Below are 20,641 nucleotides of genomic sequence, written 5' to 3'. Positions count from 1 at the left end.
AGAACTTACTTTGACCACTAAGGCCTGTCTGTTCAACTCCATTTTGAAGTCAATGTTGTTGTATGGGATCGAAACCTTGAGGTATGGGCAAAAGGGGGGTGGGGGGATTGGGGGGTTTATGGAGTAAGAACGATTCTAAGGGCTAACACCGTTTTGGGGCCCCCCGAGTTACTATTAGGGTCCCATCCAGGGCTGGAGCAAACTGAACTGCCGCTCTAGGCAGAGGACGATCACGCCGCCTTTAACCCCAATGTGAAAACGAAAGTGACCGATTATGAAAATGAAGTGAGGTGTCACAGACCTCTATTCTGCCGCCCTATGCGCAGATATAACTGAGGGCGCGGGTGCTGAGGGAGGTGTCGTGGATGCTGCCCTCTCTATTCTGCCGCCCTATGCGTGGATATAACTGAGGATACGCGGGTGGGGTGAGTGAGGTGTCGCTGACATAACTGAGGACGCGGGTGGTAAGGGAGGTGTTGCGGACGCTGCCCTCTTTATTCTGCCGCCCTAGGCAGCCGCCTAGGTCGCCTCTGTGGACGCGCCAGCCCTGGTCCCATCGACCCCCGCCCCTACCCTTTCATCTGCAACACAACCTCAGCCCGGCTCACCGGTTTTCAATTTCACATTGCAACAGAATGTTGACATAGGGCTCGTATTGGCCTCTGGCACACCTGTCTGCAGGGTAACCAAATCTACCACTCGAAGAATTTAGACATTCATCAATACCTTTCTCAGAAAAATTCTTCACATTCTCTGGCCTGACATGGTCAATAACACCTACCTATGGGGAAGGACCTCCCAACCTCCAATGGGGTTGGATAGGGCACATACTACACAAACCATCAACTTGCATCAGACAGGCTTTCAGATGGAACCCCCAAAGAAAGTGGAAGAGAGGTAATCCAAGAAACACCTGGCGATGCAACCTCAAGGCAGACATCACAAGGATGGGTTACACCTTGAGACAAGTAGACAGAATGGACAGGACAGAAACCTCTAAAGATTGACCTTTGGTGATCAAATCCGCTCGACCTTTAGTGGACACTCAGAGTGTCACCATACCATAGAAGGGGTGGAGGGCATAAGTAAAGTAAGTTTTCCATTTAACATTTGTTCCTGTAGATGTTAAGTTGTAAGAAGGTCAAAAGAGCACACACAATTTGTTTTTGTAAAAGTGCACTTTAATAAGTTGACTATTTTGATTAATACATAGGCCTATAAAGTTTTTTACTTAAATGATATATACAAAAAGTTTATCGATGCTTGAGTTTTTTGCAACTCTCTTCCATCGTCTTTGATGAAATTTTCATCACAGTGCATTGCTCAATAGAGTATACATGTAAAGCTGCATCACACTCGAAATGTAATAAATAATCCAGCCTAATCTTACTGTGTGCATGTATTTTGAATAGGGTTAGACGGGTAGTTCGTTTGGGTTTGGAACACAGCCACAGTCTAATAACACTAGGAGAACATAAAGATCAGAACATATGTATCAGGGAATGATAGAATGGAGTAAATACATAGAGATTGTTTTATATACTAAATTAGGACAATGATACAATAAAGACTGACTTCTGAAACAGATTTGCTCTTTTAAATTAGAAAGAAACGCAGCATTTAAGATATGCAACATGGAGCATGTTAAGGGTTATTCTGAGACACGATGCAAAGAAAGCTTCGGAAATGGACACTACCCGTCTACAGTTTATTTATTTTTCATATTTGAAGAAGTTTCAACAGAACCCAAGGAACATGATCAATTGTGTCCTCGCTGAACGCAGTTTGCAATATGTTTTCTAAGGAAAAATGACTAGTCAGGTACGAAGAGTTTTCTATTAAATCCACACCGAAGTTTTTCCATTTTTTACTAGTGTCCCAGCTCTCTCGGTGCTTGCTTTGGGCCGAGCGCCCTGCTTCTCCTGAGCCATGTTGATGCGGTTCTGCTCTGTCGTTGTGCCACCAGAAACGGGGCTGCTGGCTCTTGAAATATGAGTGGTTTTTGTGTTGTATGTCTGAAAAGCCATGTCAAGCTGCTCCTGAGCTACTCGTAAATGGTGGTGCAAGGTTGCTAGGTCAGTGGGGATGTTCTCATCAGGACTTGTGCAGTGTTGTTCTGCGATCTCTCTATCCATGTTCTGATCAGGCAGGACGATGCTGTTGGGAATGCGACCGGGTTTGTCGGATTTAACAACTAAGTTGTATCCTGGCGGAGAACTGGAAATATTCCTGGAGTAAGGGTAGCCATAGGAAGGTCGCTGATTCTGGTTTCGACGTTTGCGAAGAGTGTCTCGAAAGGCACCGATCCCCAAGTGAAACATCTCGCAAACATTGAGCAGCAGACATAGACAGCTCACCACATACATGATGAGCAAAAAGATGGTCTTCTCGGTGGGTCTTGAAACAAAGCAGTCCACCCTGTGTGGGCATGGGATCTTGTTGCAGACGTACGAAGGGTTGACGCGGAAGCCGTAGAGGAGATACTGACCCGTGAGGAATCCCACCTCGAAGATGGCGCGGGATAAAAGTTGAAGAACATACATCCTCATTAAACCTTCTTGCATGATCCTGCGGCGGCCATCGTGTTTTAGGGGATCTCGGACAGTCTCTGCTTTGATCTCTCGTGCATCTTCTTCGTAGATCATTGGCTCCGCGTCCTCATCTTCCTCCTCTAAAGCGTCCTCTAGATGGTGTCCGTTTCTCCAGCGACTGTGGTGCCTCCTCTTCTGGTAAATCTGGTTCTTGTGTCGTTCCTCCTCTGAGGTTTTGGCGATCTTATGGATGGCATATCCCAGATACATGACGGAGGGTGTGGAAATCATGATTATCTGGAAGACCCAGAAGCGGACGTGTGAGAGCGGTGCGAAGGCGTCGTAGCAGACGTTGTCACAGCCGGGCTGCTTTGTGTTGCAGGTGAACTTTGTCTGCTCATCCGAGTAGATCGACTCGCCCCCGACTGCGGTCAGAACGATCCGGAAGATGATCAAGACCGTCAGCCAGACCTTCCCCACAAATGTGGAGTGGTTGTGGATTTCCTCCAAGAGTCGAGTGAGAAAGCTCCAGCTCATGTTGGTGACAGAGGCTCTTTATTTAGGATCTGAAAAACAGAGGGAAAATGAGGTAAGTGTTGAGGTACAGTCTACATCAGGGGTCCCTAACCTTGTTCTAGGAGAGCTACCTTTCTGCAAATTTTAGTTGCAACCCTGACCAAACACCCGTCTCTAATTATCAAGTGCTGCTTCAGGTCATTATTGATTGATCCAAGTTTGTTTAAACAGAGTTGGAGCTGAATTCAGCAGGAAGGCAGCTTTCCAGGAAAACAGTTGGTGAACCCTGGTCTACATTCAGTGCATACCAAAGATATTTGCCCAATTACAGATTTTTAAACAAAAGGTCCATGATTTAGATTTCACGCAAACTGTAACAGAAACTGAGAAAATACTGGCTGTGTTAAATTTTTGAGCAAAATGAACCTAAACACACTGCACTGTGAACATTTACACATGTATATTTTATTGGGCAGGGGTTATGAATCTAATGTGGTCACACTACACTTTCCATCTCATAGGCTTTGATTTAAACATATGCGAATGCGGCAGATCAGAAATGTAGTGCTTCGCATATAGCATCACATGATTATGTGAGACCAATTGTAGATCAAAAACGTGATTTCAATAATCTAAAATATTGACCAATTGTTTGATTTATCAGTATTCCTCTTTTTTCGCAAGTCTGGCTATTTATCATTTGGGGCAGAGCTATCAGTTATTTTGGAAGGTATTATAAGTCATTTAAGGCAGAGCTATCAGTCATTTCGGGCAGAGCTATCAATCATTTAGGGTGGGATTATCAGTCATTTGAGGCAGAGCTATCAGTCATTTAGGGCGGGATTATCAGTCATTTGGGGCGGGTCTATCAGTAATTTAGGGTGGGGATATCAGTCATTTAGGGCGGGACTATCAGTAATTTAGGGCGGGTCTATCAGTAATTTAGGGTGGGTGTAGCAGTAATTTAGGGTGGGCTATCAGTCATTTGGGGCGGAGCTATCAATCATTCAGGGCGGGATTATCAGTCATTTGGGGCAGAGCTATCAGTCATTTAGGGCGGGATTATCAGTCATTTGGGGCAGAGCTATCAGTCATTTAGGGCGGGATTATCAGTCATTTGAGGCAGAGCTATCAGTAATTTAAAGCGGGATTATCTGTCATTTAGGGCGAGATTATCAGTCATTTGGGGCGAAGCTATCAGTCATTTCAGGCGGGATTATCAGTCATTTGAGGCCGAGCCATCAGTCATTTAAAGCGGGATTATCAGTCATTTGGGGGCGGAGCTATCAGTCATTTCGGGCGGGATTATCAGTCATTTGGGGCAGAGCTATCAGTCATTTAGGGCGGGATTATCAGTCATTAGGGGCGGAGCTATCAGTCATTTAGGGCAGGATTATCAGTCATTTGGGGCGGAGCTATTAGTCATTTAGGGCGGGATTATCAGTCATTAGGGGCGGAGCTATCAGTCATTTAGGGCAGGATTATCAGTCATTTGGGACAGAGCTATTAGTCATTTAGGGCGGGATTATCAGTCATTTGGGGCAGAGCTATCAGTCATTTAGGGCGGGATTATCAGTCATTTGGGGCGGAGCTATTAGTCATTTAGGGCGGGATTATCAGTCATTTGGGGCAGAGCTATCAGTCATTTAGGGCGGGATTATCAGTCATTTAGGGCGGGATTATCAGTCATTTGGGGCGGGTCTATCAGTAATTTAGGGCGGGTCTATCAGTAATTTAGGGTGGGTGTAGCAGTAATTTAGGGTGGGCTATCAGTCATTTGGGGCGGAGCTATCAATCATTTAAGGTGAGTTATCAGTCATTTAGGGCGGGAGCTATTAGTTATTACAGGGTGGGACTATCAGTAATTTAGGGCGGGGCTATCAGTCATTTAGGGTGGGGCTATCAGTCATTTAGGGCTGGGTTATCAGTCATTAGAGGTGTGGCTATCAGTCATTTAGGGGGAGGTTATCAGGGCATGTCTTGTTTCTGCTCTGCCTTTGTCAGTCTTCTTTCATTTTGCTAGCAGAGCCCATCTTCCAACAGTCCAATCAATTCCCAAAGGATTAAAATGCAACACCCTACATCTTTTCTCATTTCAAGTGGATGTATGTCACAAAAGAGGAAAGGGTCAAGCTTAACTTCAGTTTTACGGTGACTTAATTCTCTTATGTTGTTTTTGTGCAGCAGGCCTCAGGACTTATCATTTTTGCGTGCTTTAGTGTTGTTTGGGATGAATGTGTGTGAGGCTCGTGATCGTCTGTTTCTCAGGTAAGGTAACAGGATGTGCAGTTTCTTCGTCTTTCCTCTCGGGCAGTGCAGCGCACATGGGTTTACTTCTGCCTCTCTTCCTCTCATCACTAAACTCTGGTTTATTTCAGGTCACAGTTGAATTGTTTCCAAACATCACCCTAAGGACTAAAACTAGGCCACGAAATATCCTGACAGACAGTCACAGCTCAGCCCGTGGGTGTGTGTGACAAAGATTATTCAGAACATGATCCAGCGCACAACTTCAACTCTTAAAAACAAAGCAATATTATAGGGGACATTGCACAACTGTTAAATTGTATAAATAAAATATGAAATTTTTGATGTGTAAAAGGTTATATTACTTGAATATGAATAAACACAGTATTAAGGGGACAGTTCACCCAAAAAATGAAAAATTACTTACTATTTACTCTCCCTCAAGTGGTTCCAAACCTTTACAGGTTTCATTCTTCCGTTGAACACAAAAGAAGATATTTATAAGAATGCTGAAAACCTGTAACCATTGACTTTCATTGTAGGAAAAATAAATACTATGGAAGTCAATAGCATTCTTCAAAATATCTTCTTTTGTGTTTAACAGAAGAAGGAAACTTAAGTGAAGTTTAGTTTTAAACTAATTTCGAGAGGAGCATGTGCTCATGATTTACCCAGCTGGTCCACATTAACTAATTATGATCCTCCAATCGAAGGATCCCAAATTACTATATATATCCTCATTTCCTTTCTACAACTATCTTCGTCTGGAAGAAACCCCCCTCCTCCCCTTCTTCCTCCTTTATCCAGAATGGGCGGCACGGTGGCCCAGTGACTAGCACTGTTGCCTCACAGCAAGAATACCAATGGTGTTGGGTCCTCGCTGAGCCATCTGGTATTTCTGTGTGGAGTTTGCATGTTCTCCCCGTGTCCGCGTGGGTTTCCCCCGGGTTCCCCGGTTTCCTCCCACCATCCAAATGTGCTCTATATTATAGATAAAACAAGCCTAAACCTTTTTTATAATGTCTTACTCTCAGGAAGTTCGCCTTGGCCTCAGCAGCGGGGGAGTTTGAGATAGACCTGAGCTCAATCTCCACTCGCCCTGCAAAAGGGGGGGAGCCCTGGGCTCGAGGATCCCCTGAGCTCAGGGCTCTCTCCCGGGACAGCATGCCAAACAAGCAATGTATAAATCATGAGCTAAGTGTGAACTCTTGAAACAGGTTTGAAACAAGTAAATTATGGCAAAATTAAAATTTTTGGGTGAACTATCCCTTTAAATCTCAAATACACGTTAACATTTTTTTTTTATTAATAACACATGCATATTTTTTTTTAATGTGAGATTTTCTAAAATTAGTGATGGAAAACTAAACAAACAAGAACCACTGGCCTTAAGAAGTTTATGCTGTTTTATTGAGATTAATAACAGTTTTTATTACACAGTGTAATACAATTATTTATTTATTTACAGTTTTTATATAATTTTATTTAATATTTATTTATGTAATATAAACCTTATATTTTATATAAACTGAAATGTTATTAATCAAATTCTTAGTTAATCATCCACTATCTGTGATGCTGGCAGACTACCATGGAAAACCACCACAGAATACTTTAGTTAAATGTCAGGTTCATTGATTTTTATTTTGTTTACTTGCTTTTATTGTATTTTCTTTTGTTTTATTTTGATTTGTTTGTTTGTTTGTTTTTTTATTTTTATTGTTTTGTTTTAATTATTTAGTTTTATTTGTTTGTTTGGTTTTATTTTGTTTTCATTTGTTTATTTAATTTTGATTGTTTTGTTTTATTTACATTTTTTGTTTTATTTTGTGTTTTATTTGTTTTTTGTTTCATTTACATTTGTTTACTTTAATTTTATTTGTTTTATTTAATTTGATTTGTTTGTTTTGTTTTACTTTGATTGTTTTATTTTATTTGTTTGTTTTATTTTATTTGTTTTTGTTTGTTTTATTTTGATTTGTTTGTTTTGTTGTGATTTGTTTGTTTGTTTTTTATTTTTATTTGTTTTATTTTATATCATTTTATTATGTTTTTTTATTTGTTTTGTTTTACTTAGATTAATTTTTTATTTTGATTTGTTTTGGTTTCTTTTAAAACAAAATAAAATAAATAAATCTGATTTAATTAATATAACTTTTATTTATTTATTGTTTTAGAAATTACATTATAGTCATTTAGACGCAGTGACGCAGTAGGTAGTGCTGTCGCCTTACAGCAAGAAGGTCGCTGGTTCGAGCTTTGGCTCAGTTGGTGTTTCTGTGTGGAGTTTGTATGTTCTCCCTGCGTTCGCGTGGGTTTCCTCCGGGTGCTCTGGTTTCCTCCACAGTCCAAAGACATGCGGTACAGGTGAATTGGGTTGGGTCATAGTGTATATGTGTCAATGAGTGTGTATGGATGTTTTGGACGCTGTGTAAAACGTGCTGGATAAGTTGTCGGTTCATTCCACTGTAGCGACCCCGGATTAATAAAGAGACTAAGTCGACAAGAAAATGAATGAATAATAGTCATTTACACAGCTCCAACACCTTTTAAAAGCAACAAATGATATGCTTGAAAGTGCTAGAAAATAATGTCTCTCCTATCAGTCTATATCAATCCTAAACCGAAAGGACGGGGCCTCACAAAGGGTCCATTTTAACCCAGAAATGTGTGTTTTGAAGAGTCTATAAAGCAACGGTTTGCCTTGAGTAATGTAACCGGCCCGCTTGGCTAATGTGGGATCAGCTCTAAACATACAGGAATGGCTGCCACAGGCTCACACTGTGAATCTTAGAGGAAAACAAGGATATCTGCACACAGATGGTGCTCTATGAGACACCGCGGGGAAAATAGGTGTTTAGTTGACTGAATCCTTTTCAGCAAACATGTAAATACAACATATTTTAAGGTAAGCCAGCCCAGGGGAACGGGAAAAGAAATGTACAGTTAATAGACTCAAAAAACTAAAGTTACTCACATTTCCCACAGCTGATTTACTACATGAACAATCGCTACTCTGAAATATTATACACAAATAATGTAGTTTTCCATTACATTACCATTACATTTGTAGACACAAGTAAAAAAAAGTCTATATAAGGGTATGTCTTTTTTTTGCACTCTGAAAAGAGCCAATATTAACAAATAAAATGATAAAATCAATCATAAACAGAAATTTGTACACTCACACACACACACACACACATATATATATATATATATATATATATATATATATACAGTATATATATATATATATATATATATATATATATATATATATATATATATATATATATATGATAACCGTGCAATATTCCCGTAATAACAGCACTCATACAGCATCTTCAGTCACCCACATAGAGTGACAGCGGATCAATCAGTCATTGAGCAGATCAAAGACGGTTGACGTTGTCCATCCACAAGATGGCGACAGAGACCGGGTAATGAGCCCTTAGAGGAGAAAAACATTTCTACCGCTGATCAAATTATTATTAAACAGGTAAGTGACTTTCTGAGTCGATCTCTCTCTTTTTTTATGTTGTAGTGCTGTATTTATACCATAGTAATTGTTGTGTGTTGAGTGTGAGATGGAACTCACATATCAGAAATGTATGTATTTTGTGTTGGCCACTCTTTGTATAACCCTAAGTTACTTTTTGGTTGGCCATCTGTTTGTTTCTAATGAGTCTCCTATTTTCGTTACTGCAGACTTGTTCAGTAAACAGAAAGAAAGAAGAAATGCCCGCATGTGTTCAGCGTTTTTCCTCATCGCAAACACAACAGTAATCTGGTGGTGATTGTGTTGCTTTGGCTTTTTCTTTATGTTCCCAGGTTCTGCAGGTTGCAATGTCCCAAATTTTGCTTGCCAATCTTAAGCCAATTGTAATGGTTTGCTTTGGTTCAATTCGGAATTTCCCCAACCAGCGCAGAGCCCGGGGGACTAGAGTGAGTGCTTCGACTTGCACCCAACTGTCCTGGCTTTTTTGGCTTACTGTAATTATTGTAATCTGAGTGCAGCAGATAAATACTGGAAATCTCTGTAGATTAATGGCATTTCCTATCATTTTAAAATGTGAGCAAAATTCGCTGTTTTGTCATCACTATAGATATTACGCTAGAGAATCATTCTAACACTAGCTCTAAAGTGACGTTGGTTAATTAGCAGCAGTTTCTGCTGTTCTGATGTCAGCTGCAGATGTGAATGAATGGCGGAAGAAAGTAGTTCCTCGTACAAAAGGATTTTTAGATTCTCCGTGTTTGATTATCTTTTTTATATACACGATTATGCTGTCAAACTGTTGTATAAACTCAATATCACACTCATAGCAGTGCAATATTGCTGGATATCATTACTTGTGGGACCCTAAGGCACTCATTCTGCAGCCTTGAGCCAACGCACGCCTTCCACCAGTGCCGATATACAGCCACATCACACTGATACTTGTGTGAAATTGCTCATACATGTAGAAAAATAATATATAAATTTATATAATGTATATTATATCTAATAAAAATATATTTTTATTAGTATTATTATTATGGACGAAGCAGTGGCGCAGTAGGTAGTGCTGTCGCCTCACAGCAAGAAGGTTGCTGGGCCGCTGGTTCGAGCCTCGGCTCAGTTGACGTTTCTATGTGGAGTTTGTATGTCCTCCCTGTGTTCGCGTGGGTTTCCTCCGGGTGCTCCGGTTTCCCCCACAATCCAAAGACATGCGGTACAGGTGAATTGGGTAGGCTAAATTGTCCATAGTGAATGATTGTGTGTGGATGTTTCACAGAGATGAGTTGCGGCTGGAAGGGCATCCGCTGCGTAAAAACGTGCTGGATAAGTTGGCGGTTCATTCCACTGTGGCGACCACGGATTAATAAAGGCACTAAGCCGACAAAAAAATGAATGAATGAATATTATTATTTATATGTTAATAAAAAACTATTACACTGATCTATTTTATGTAACCAAATGTACAAATTAGCATAAAATACCAAGAAAATTTCTGCTTTTTAAACGTAATAGTAATAAAAAAAAAGAAAAATATTTATGTTAAAAAACAGTCATAAAATTAATAATCACACTTATCTTTGTCAAACATTGAAAATGAATGGGAAATTTCAGAAACGCTGCATACTGAACATAGATAAATAAATAAAAGTACTTTTGGTTTCACTGACCTTTTAGACCTTTAATTTTTCAGCTTTTATCTAAAATTCAAACTTGCATCAAATTTGAATATTGGTCTTTTATTTGTATTTGTATGTGACCTTTTATTTTTCACAATTCCACCAATAATCTCCACAGTGTCTAACTTCTGACCAAACGTTTTCTCCCAAAGCATTCAAGATTTAAGTGGGATATTTCATGTTTTGAATTCATTCTAACGCTGCCAAGACTTGCCTAGAACAACTTTAACTGTGAATTTATCAATGACACATGTTAAACCTCTTTTCCACTGCACACAACAAACGACAAGCGACAGACCGGAAGTCATTCATTTCCAATGGAGAGCAGTCCGGGAGCTGTGGGCAGTTCCGATCATCTCTGTATGCGGAAAATTCGGATTCTGAATTGAGCTGCGGATCCGTTGAAATATTTGAACTCCTGCAGCTAGACCGTATGCGACCTGCCGACCGGATGTGATGTATTCCAGTGTTTTACAAGCAGGTCCGTGCAGGAAAGATGAGAAATACTAGTTTATTTTGTTATTTTTTTAAATTATGAAAAGTCTATATATATATATATATATATAAAAAACATATTTGTTCATAAATGTAAGTAAGAAAGTAATAAAAATATATTTTTAATGTTGTCTCCACCTTCCCTCCAATATTTTAGCGGTCTATGAGTTTTCTAATATTCATTCCTTCATTAAACCATGTAAACGCACAGAGAGTAAAGGCTCCTGCTTTTGCACTCCTTTATTTCGGACACTACGAGAATCAGCTACTCTTCCATGGTGCACGACAACACTGAAAATACTGTGCGACTGCCACAAGGGGGCGTATTCCGACAGTCGTGTCCAAATGTCCTGTGCAGCGGAAAGGCCGCTTATCAATTGTGTCTTCGGGCTCTATTTTAATGGTCTTGGCACAAAGTCTAAAGCGCAGGCCGCAAAAGCATTAAGGGCATGTCCGAATCCACCTTTGCCGATTTAAGGACAAAATATTCTCTGAATGAGCGGAAATCAGGAAAATTAATGTTGCGTTGGTCTGAAAATAGCAACACGTTGTGGAAACACGTCTTGCGCCTTATTGGGCCGGGTGTATTATTGGACTGTTCAACTGTAGGCAACATGAATAATTACAAAATTCTAATCATGCAAAAATATAGCATCTTGTAAACATAGTTAAGACTTAATTTAAAACAAAATACTCGATAGACTGTAAGGGGGAATGAACAAACGTCAAATACCAAAATAAAATGTAACTCAGTTTTAAAATACAAAATTAACAATTTTAGCGGGAAGCTAACTTATACACTGAAAAATGATCTATTAATGAACTGTTTCAGTATTTTGTGAATCCCAACTGTTTATTTACAGTGGTGAAATGCATTATGGGATGTTGATCTTTGCTTTGTCGACTTTTGATGTTAAAATTCTACAGTACAGTTTAACAAAGAGACTTTTATTGACATTTTAGTAGTTTGAAATAATATAATGTTTAAAAAATATATAGAGAGAAATAGGACAGTAAAATAACAGAAAATGCACTGGCAGTTTATTACAAGGGTTTTGTAGCATAATATACAACACCAACCCAGACAATATAGCACTTTAAACTATTAAAATGTTCACAAAAGTAAGTTTTACAAACTTTTTAAAGTGAAAGGTAGTCAAAAGAAAGATCAAGGTGCCAAAATGCAATTCAAAAGCATCAAAAAATAAATACATAAATCACAAAATACAGAAAACTGCTAATTTAAGTATATCTTTTTTTTACAGTGGAGGATCTCCACATTCACACTAGACTACAAGGAAAACTGCAGGCTACTAGTTATAGGCTAATTAGTCATAAAAATAACACATAACCATAAAACATGATGAAAACAACAACATGAAAATGTGTTGGGAAAAAAAATCTCTAAAAAAAGCACTTGGGAAATATTTGACAAATAATTAAAAGTTCACAGGAGGCTGAACAAATGTGACTTCGACTGTAGGCAACATGAATAATTACAAAATTCTAATCATCCAAAAATACAGCGTCTAGTAATTATAGTTAAGACTTAATTTAAAACAAAATTCTCAATAGACTTTTGAGTGCAAAAAAAAAAGAAAAAAGAAATGCCATAAACAAACGTCAAATACCAAAAACAACTGTAACTCAGTTTTTAAAATACAAATTTAATCAAGCTATTTTAGAGAGAAGCTAATAAATACACTGTTAATGACCAGTTTCAGTATTTTGTGATTCACAAGTGTTTTCTGTTTATTTACGGTTGTAAATTGCATTATGGGATGTTGATCTCTGCTCTGTCGACTTTTGATGTTGAAATTTCAACTCTTCAGTTTAACAAAGTGACTTTTATTGACATTTTAGAAGTTTGAAATAATATAATGCAGTGGTTCTCAAACTGTGGTACGTGTATCACTAGTGGTACACGGGCTTACTTCTAGTGGTACGCAGAGGAATCTTTAAGTAATGAAAGAAAAAATGAATACAATTTTAATCATTTGATGTGTACGAAAACACCGAGGTGATCAGCATTGGCTGCTCTCTAAAGCCTATGATCAAAGCGCTGTGCTTAAAACGTTTACTTTAGTGCATCGCTTCATCAGCTGCTAAAAATTAATCCAAATGACACAGAACTAGAAAAAGAGGTGCGTGGTGCTTGTAGAGCAGATATGTGCTATAGTCCCCAACCCTCGGGCCACAGAGCGGAATTGATACCGGGCAGCACAAAAAATCATTAATTATTTCCGTTTTATTTATTATCGGAGTCTGAACAATCATTCATTTTGAAAAATCTTTTATTTTGAAAATTTATAGTATTCTTTAGTTACATCTCGGTCACATTTAACACACAGGCTAGCAAAATGAGTAAGAACTGCAGCACGACGCGCTTGCGTCTTCCAGGCGTCCCCAGTTGGAAATATCTTAACTTTTCAGAATGCCACACCGCGAGTCACTTGACAAAAATCGACTGATCAGCTTAATAATTTGTATGAAATATAACTTCATCAGACCAATTATCTCAGACAAACACACAGCACCCAAACACTGCAGGGCTTTTTTTATTTTCTCCATGAATAACATGACATGACATCCTCTAAGAAAAACAAGTTCCCTAGCAATCTACATACAAGTTAATGTTTAGAGTTCAAAAAGCTTTACAAATATGTCATATGTACATGCAGCATATATTTCAAAATCGATCAGAAATTGTATAAATATAATTATGACTCGTTTACGAACTGTGCAGTGCTGCAGCTGCTTAATTTGGCCAACTTCACTACTTTATTTCAATACTGGTAATTACGGTGGTACTTGGCGACACTACTTTTTCTGAGGTGGTACTTGGTGAAAAAGTTTGAGAACTTATATATATATAATGATATACTGATATAATGTATAAGAAATAATATATAGAGAGAAATACGACTGTAAAATAACAGAAAATGCACTGGAAGTTTATTACAAGGGTTTTGTAGCATAATATACAACACCAAGCCAGGCAGTATAGCACATTACACTATTAAAAATGTTTATAAAAGTCCCTTTTACAAACTTTTCAAGGTTAAAGGTTGTCAGAAGAAAGATCGAGCTCCTACAATGCAATTAAAAAGCATTAATAAATAAAAACACGGATCACAAAATACAGAAAACTGCTAATTTACTCATATTTTTTACAGTGTAGGATCTCCTCATTCTCACAAGACTATAAGGTAACCGCAGCCTACAGACCTGAGGAAGCTGTGCAGAGTGATGCAGTGGAGAAGACGCGCGCTCCATCCGCTCATAACTCTCCACAAACCTGCGGCCCTTCAGCATTACTCTTCAGGTGATCGGCGCTCGCAGGTAAACGCTGGCAGGTAAACACTGGCAGGTAAACACTCGCAGGTACACGCTCTACTGTCATCCATGGTCATCTAGCAGCAGCAGTCTGAGCCAGAAACATGACGCTCCGCAGCCCATGAGCTCATCGCAGCCCGTCTGTCTCACTCAAGCCTCACAGTCATCACTGAGTCTACATTTACATCCACACGACATCGAGGAGAGAGAGAGAACGAGAGGGGGAGAGAGAGATCCTCTGGCCAATGGCCTTCTATCAACAGTCTAAACTTGAAGACTGACTGCTGTTATTATTGTAAATGGCCACTTTACAGCAAGGTTTTGCTTATTGAAGTAAATTGAAGCTAATGTTAAGACTATAGAGAAAATCTGGGTATACCTAAGCATGGTTGAAAAATAAATCAGTATATTCAAATGCACATACCGTAAGCCTCATGCTGCGTTCACACCAGACGCGATAGGGGCGTCAAACGCGAGTGATTTACATGTTAAATCAATGCAAACGCGCAAATAGACATCCTGGGGCGAGATATGCGGGAATGGCGAGGCGCGAATGACGAGAATTGCGCGATCGCATGGCGCGAATGGCGTGGTGCGAATTGAGCGTTTTGCGCGTTTGACGCGAATCACTGGCGTTCGAAAATCTGAACTTCAGCGGATATTGGCACCGCGTTAACCAATCAGGAGCTTGCTCTTGTGGGGGCGTGATTGTGACGTATCGCCTGTTGTCCGTGTCCCAGGGGAAATCCCCCAGCAGACACCGACAAGAAGTTCATCAAACTGGCTGGGCTCAGTCAGAAGCACCGCTGAAAACCTCCATCAGCCAGGTTCAGTTTCTGGAGGAGTCTATGAGCTTAAAGATCTGGATGCACCTCTGAAAGGATGTAGTGGACTCAAACACGGCTCTAAACGTATCGACGATGTTTATCATCCTTCGTAAAGCACATAAACACTGTTATTTTCTTCATAAAATCCATGTTGGCCCTTTAGCTATGAAGCTAGAGTCACGAGGCAGACAGAAGCCCTGCCCATCACGCGAATCCGCGTCTGTTCTGAAGTGAATTTGACGCGCGAATGAAGCGGGGTTTGACGCGCGAACGAAGCAAGTAAACTCAAATGTTCACGCGGCTATTTACGCGCGAATAGTGCAATTTATCCCTGCGTTCCGGGTCTGGTGTGAACACAGCATTAGACACCACTGTTTCCTCGTTAAATTCCACAAGTGTAAAACCCAGGTGAAAAATAGGCCTGTCAGAGCCCAAAGCAGACTGTTGCGTGACTCACAGGGGACTCCATCAAGATTTGCATGTACTTTAGCTCAGGCTTTTTATGTCTCTCAGACCTGATGAACTGCCAGGTCATCAGGAGATCAGCAGTCAAAACAGACCCATATGTTGCTCTAGTACAGGGGTGTCCGAACTCGGTCCTGGAGGGCCAGTGTCCTGATTTTAGCTCCAACTTGCTTCACTTCACCTGCATGGATGTTTCTAGAAAGCCTAGTAAGAGCTTGATTAGCTAGCCCAGGTGTGTTTGATTGGGGTTGGAACTAAACTTTGCAGGACACCGGCTCTCCAGGACAGAGTACCCTGCTGAAAAATCCAGCTTAAACCAGCCTAGGCTGGTTTTAGCTGGTTGACCAGCCTGGTTTTAGAGGGGTTTTGGCCACTTCCAGGCTGGTTTCCAGCCATTTCCAGCCTGGTCTAGCTGGTCAGGCTGAAAAATTACCAGCCAAATCCAGCTTAAACCACCTTGACCAGCCTGGTTTAAGCTGGATATAGCTGGTTTTGGCTGGAATCCCAGCTAGGCTTGGCTGGTCAAGCTGGCATCAGCTGGTCATCTCCCAGCCTGACCAGCTAAGACCAGGCTGGAAATGGCTGGAAACCAGCCTGGAAGTGGCCAAAACCCCTCTAAAACCAGCCTGGTCGACTAGCTAAAACCAGCCAACCAGCCTAGGCTGGTTTAAGCTGGATTTTTCAGCAGGGTATGGACACCCCTGCTCTAGGGTCATTAATATTCGTGCCTCATGCTGCGTTTAACAAGCCACAATGTTTCCTAGTGAGATAATAATGATAATTTTCCTCCCTTAGATATTTTTTTAAGTTTATCTTAAGTAAACTTACTATGTACGTGGGACTCTTATTTTGAAAATGGGAGTTTAATAATAATAATAATAATTCCTTACATGTATGTAGCGCTTTTTTAGACACTCAAAGCGCTTTACACAATGGGGGAAATATCCTCAACCGCCAGTGCGCAGCATCAACCTGGATGACGCGACGGCAGCCACTTGGAAAATGTGTAAAAAAATACAATTTTCCTGTGTAGGACAAAACTTCTTTTCCCCCAAATCTGTTTGGTTGCATCACATGGCATTTAGTGAACTCAAGGCGTGATTAATGTTAATGTTCTCAAAAGTGTCTTCCTTCCAGCCACTCTCCCAAACATGTCCAAAAGTGCTAAAGAGGCCGTTGATGTCTGGACAATTAGTTCTGTTATTAGACAAACTGCTGTTAGTAACTCTGTTTTTGACCTTCAGTTGTCAGTATCCGGGCTGTGCTATGCATTTTTCACTCTGTTTGCTATTTTATCGACAAGACCCCAGAACATGAGTGATTTAGTGGTATTTAAGCGACAATATTCACACAGAGGGATTGATTGCTTGTACTGTACCTTTTTTTTTTAACCAATGAAATCGCAATTTAGGGTGGCACGGTGGCTCAGTGTTTAGCACTGTAGCCTCACAGCAAGAAGGTCACAGGTTCGAGTCCTTGCTGGGCCAGTTGGCATTTCTGTGTGGAGTTTGCATGTTCTCCCCATGTTGGCGTGGGTTTCCTCAGGGTGCTCCGGTTTCTCCAGCACTCCAAACACATGCGCTATAGGTTATTTAATGAACTAAATTGGCCACAGTGTGTGTGTGAATGAGTGTGTATGGATGTTTCTCACTGGGTTGCAGCTGGAAGGACATCCACTGCTTTAAAACATATGCTGGAATAGTTGGCGGTTCATTCCGCTGTGGCAACCCCTGATGTATAAAGGGACTAAGCCGAAAGAAAATGAATGAATAAACAAAAATCAAGTGCTTCCAAACTGTTCTCAACTTAAGATGTCCTCGGTATTGTCTCTCATAATTCCAGAAATACAGAGAGAGCCTACATATCTTTTTAGCATTGCGTAATGGTTTTAATTCGTTCTGCTTATCACAGATCTGCAGAGGACAGGCAGTTGTCTAAAGGGAATGCCCCACAGTTGCATTCGCTATAGATGTAACGCAGGAATAGAGCATTGTTTGTTCAGTGAGCAGAAAACGTGTTGACCTCCATGGGGCGTTCATCTTCTTGAGCCTCTGTGAACTGGACGTCCAGCAATTCAGACCCTCGGTTGACCTCCATCCACCAGAAGCCATGCCTCTATGACCGAACACATCCCAGAAGACCTCTCAGTCATCATTCAGAATCAGTATTATGTTCGAAAAGATGTCAAAAATGAACTTAGCATCATTTCTCTGCTGAAAAATCCAGCTTAAACCAGCCTAGGCTGGTTGGCTGGTTGACCAGCCTGGTTTTAGAGAGGTTTTGGTTATTTCCAGGCTGGTTTCCAGCTATTTCCAGCCTGGTCTAAGCTGGTCAGGCTGAAAAATGACCAGCTAAATCCAGCTATAACCAACTTGTGCAGCCTGGTTTAAGCTGGACATAGCTGGTTTTGGCTGGGCTCCTAGCCTGGCTAGGCTGGTCAAGCTGGTTTTAGCTGGTCATCTCCCAGCCTGACCAGCTAAGACCAGGCTGGAAAAGGTAAAATAATTAAGTAAAATAGTTACCAAACTTTTTAGTTAGTTGGATAAATTAGTTTTCAGCTAATTACACTGTCTTGTCTCAATAGGAGGATTTAGAGGTTTTTGCATTAAAAGCAGACGTGGATTCAGCTGGTTTTGATGCAAAAGAAAATTTACCTTGTTAAAAACCAAACAACTGACTAAAGTGATGTTTTTGAAAAAAAGGTATTTTATTTACCAGCTAATAACCTTTTCGTCACACATAAAATGAAACTTCTGAACCTAATTAATGGAGCCTGATAGAAACTGCTCATTTACAAGAAAAGAGGTCTGATGGATTTAGAGCAGGGGTGTCAAACTCAGTTCCTGGAGGGCCGCAGCCCTGCACAGTTTAGTTCCAACCCTAATTAAACACACCTGATCAAACTAAGTCCTTAAGGCTTGTTTGAAACCTACAGGTAAAGCTTCGGTCACACTGGGCTTTTCCTCCCTTAGACTTCCATTCATACGCACCGGAAGCTCAGTATCATGCGTCAAATTTCGCAGGTTGCTGCGGTGCAAAATTCAAGCTTGGTAAACCTTGAACGACGTAATCGCATTACTTGACAACGTGAGACCAACCAAGGATTATAACATGACCTCTCTGGACAATCGCTCGCTATTTTAATGCCTACTCTGCTGAAAAATCCAGCTTAAACCAGCCTAGGCTGGTTGGCTGGTTTTAGCTGGTCGATCAGGCTGGTTTTAGAGGGGTTTTGGCCACAGCCATTTCCAGCCTGGTCTTAGCTGGTCAGGCTGGGAGATGACCAGCTAAAACCAGCTTGACCAGCCTAACCAAGCTGGGAGTGCAGCCAAAACCAGCTATATCCAGCTTAAACCAGGCTGGTCAAGCTGGTTTTAGCTGGATTTGGCTGGTAATTTTCCAGCCTTACCAGCTAAGACCAGGCTAGAAATGGCTGGAAACCAGCCTGGAAGTGGCCAAAACCCCTCTAAAACCAGGCTGGTCAACCAGCTAAAACCAGCCAACTAGCCTAGGCTGGTAAGCTGGATTTTTCAGCAGGGTAATAATCTTGTTTATTCCCGCCCCTTTTCACGGTGCTGCGCGACAGAATTTCGCATTATCAAACTCTAGCGTGACCGCAGGTAAGTGTGCTGGAGCGGGGTTGGAACTAAACTGTGCAGGGCTGCGGCCCTCCAGGGAGTTTGACATCCCTGATTTAGAGGGTTTTGCATCTGAACTCTTCATATAATGAAAGTCGCATGTTTCCATCTTTCTTCAAAAACAGATGAAAGAAACTCAAACAGGTTTGGAGTGAGTGTAGTGCGAGTACAGTAAATGGTGACAGAGTTTTCATCTTTGGGTGTGTTTTAAGCTGTTCAGCAGTGTCATAATTGACACCCAGAACTCAGCATTTACAAGCGACTAATAAAGCGATCATCCAGTTTTTGCTTTTTCTGCTGCCAACTTTAGTTCCTCCGAAAATCTTAAATTGATGGAGCCAGTCTTGGGTCACAGATGTCTGGGATTATATAATAGATCAAGTTCAGCTCTGAGACTGAGAAGTGCCCTCGGAGAAACACACTGCAGAAGATCCCAATCTAAACAACAAGCATGCAACAGCAAAGAGCAACTTCCACACACACACACACTCTCTCTTTCTCTCTTTCAGTCACAGACAAATACACACAGACGCGGCGGGTGGACCCATCAGCTAGCGTAGCGGCTAACCTAATGGCAGTTTTTGTTGTGGCAGTCTCATTTGGTTACATCTCATCATTGAGCCAAGCTCAGCCCGCCTTTGGGTCAATGGCCCCTACGCGGAGTTTGATGAAAACATGAATCTACTGAGGTGACTTAGAACAACCGCCTGGAGGTTTATGCCAACATTGCCAAAGAAACTTCCCTCAGAAGTCTGAGGTCTCTTCGTTCGGCTAGCGCTTTAATCAAGAGCAGAAGGACATCACTTGGAGCTAATGAATATCTGTTGCCGCAGTTTGCATGAACCTACTATTCGGCCACCCCTAACCAATGCTCACAAGCAGAAACGGGACATGCAGTGCTTAAAAAGTAATTATCAAACAGTCCTGTTTACTGATGCAAAGATTACAGAATTATACTTAAGTAAAAGCATCATTACTTGCCTAAAAATATAAAGCGAGTAGAGTAAGGGTGCTTTCACACCTACACTTTTGTTTCGGAACGTATCTCGTTTGCCCAGTTAGCGCGGTTCGTTTGGCATATGTGAACAGGGCAATCGCGCTCTGTTCCACGCCAAAGTAATCGCTCCGAAATCGCTTGAATGAGGTGGTCTCGGCTCGATTGAAACGAACCAACGTGAGTGATTACATGTGCTTTAGTTACAGAGATAGTTCGTCCAAAATTCTAAATGTACTTAACATTACAGTGGCCAAGAGAGCTTAATGTGCTGCAATTTAAGAAAACACGTGCAAATGCATACTTAAAACATGCTAACCAAATGTAGTTATAAAGGTTTTAAACTTCTTAAAACTTCAACTATTAAAACTTTAAAACTACTTCAAACTTTCAGACTAGGCTTTCTCAAGC

The 20,641-nt window shown here is 40.8% G+C and overlaps 1 protein-coding gene across 2 annotated transcripts in view; it reads right to left on the bottom strand.

Moving 5' to 3' along the window:
* Positions 1–1,159: 1,159 nt before the first annotated feature.
* Positions 1,160–20,641, bottom strand: part of gjc2 (gap junction protein gamma 2) — a 25,615-nt gene continuing 6,133 nt past the window's right edge. Inside the window, exons 1-2 of one of the 2 annotated variants that reach the window (XM_087239267.1) lie at positions 14,199–14,940; positions 1,160–3,097 (exon numbers count right to left, since the gene is read on the bottom strand). In XM_087239267.1, coding sequence (XP_087095393.1) covers positions 1,839–3,068 — 1,230 coding nt within the window. In that variant the 5' untranslated portion in view covers positions 3,069–3,097; positions 14,199–14,940 and the 3' untranslated portion in view covers positions 1,160–1,838. Of the gene's footprint in view, positions 3,098–14,198; positions 14,941–20,641 lie in introns of those variants that run through there. The other variant, NM_001004574.1, reaches the window with a different exon arrangement.

The sequence above is a fragment of the Danio rerio genome, chromosome 2 (assembly GCF_052040795.2).
Source record: "Danio rerio strain M-AB ecotype USA chromosome 2, GRCz13ab, whole genome shotgun sequence".
Taxonomy (NCBI): Eukaryota; Metazoa; Chordata; class Actinopteri; order Cypriniformes; family Danionidae; genus Danio; species Danio rerio.
This window is presented reverse-complemented; position numbering and strand designations above follow the sequence as displayed.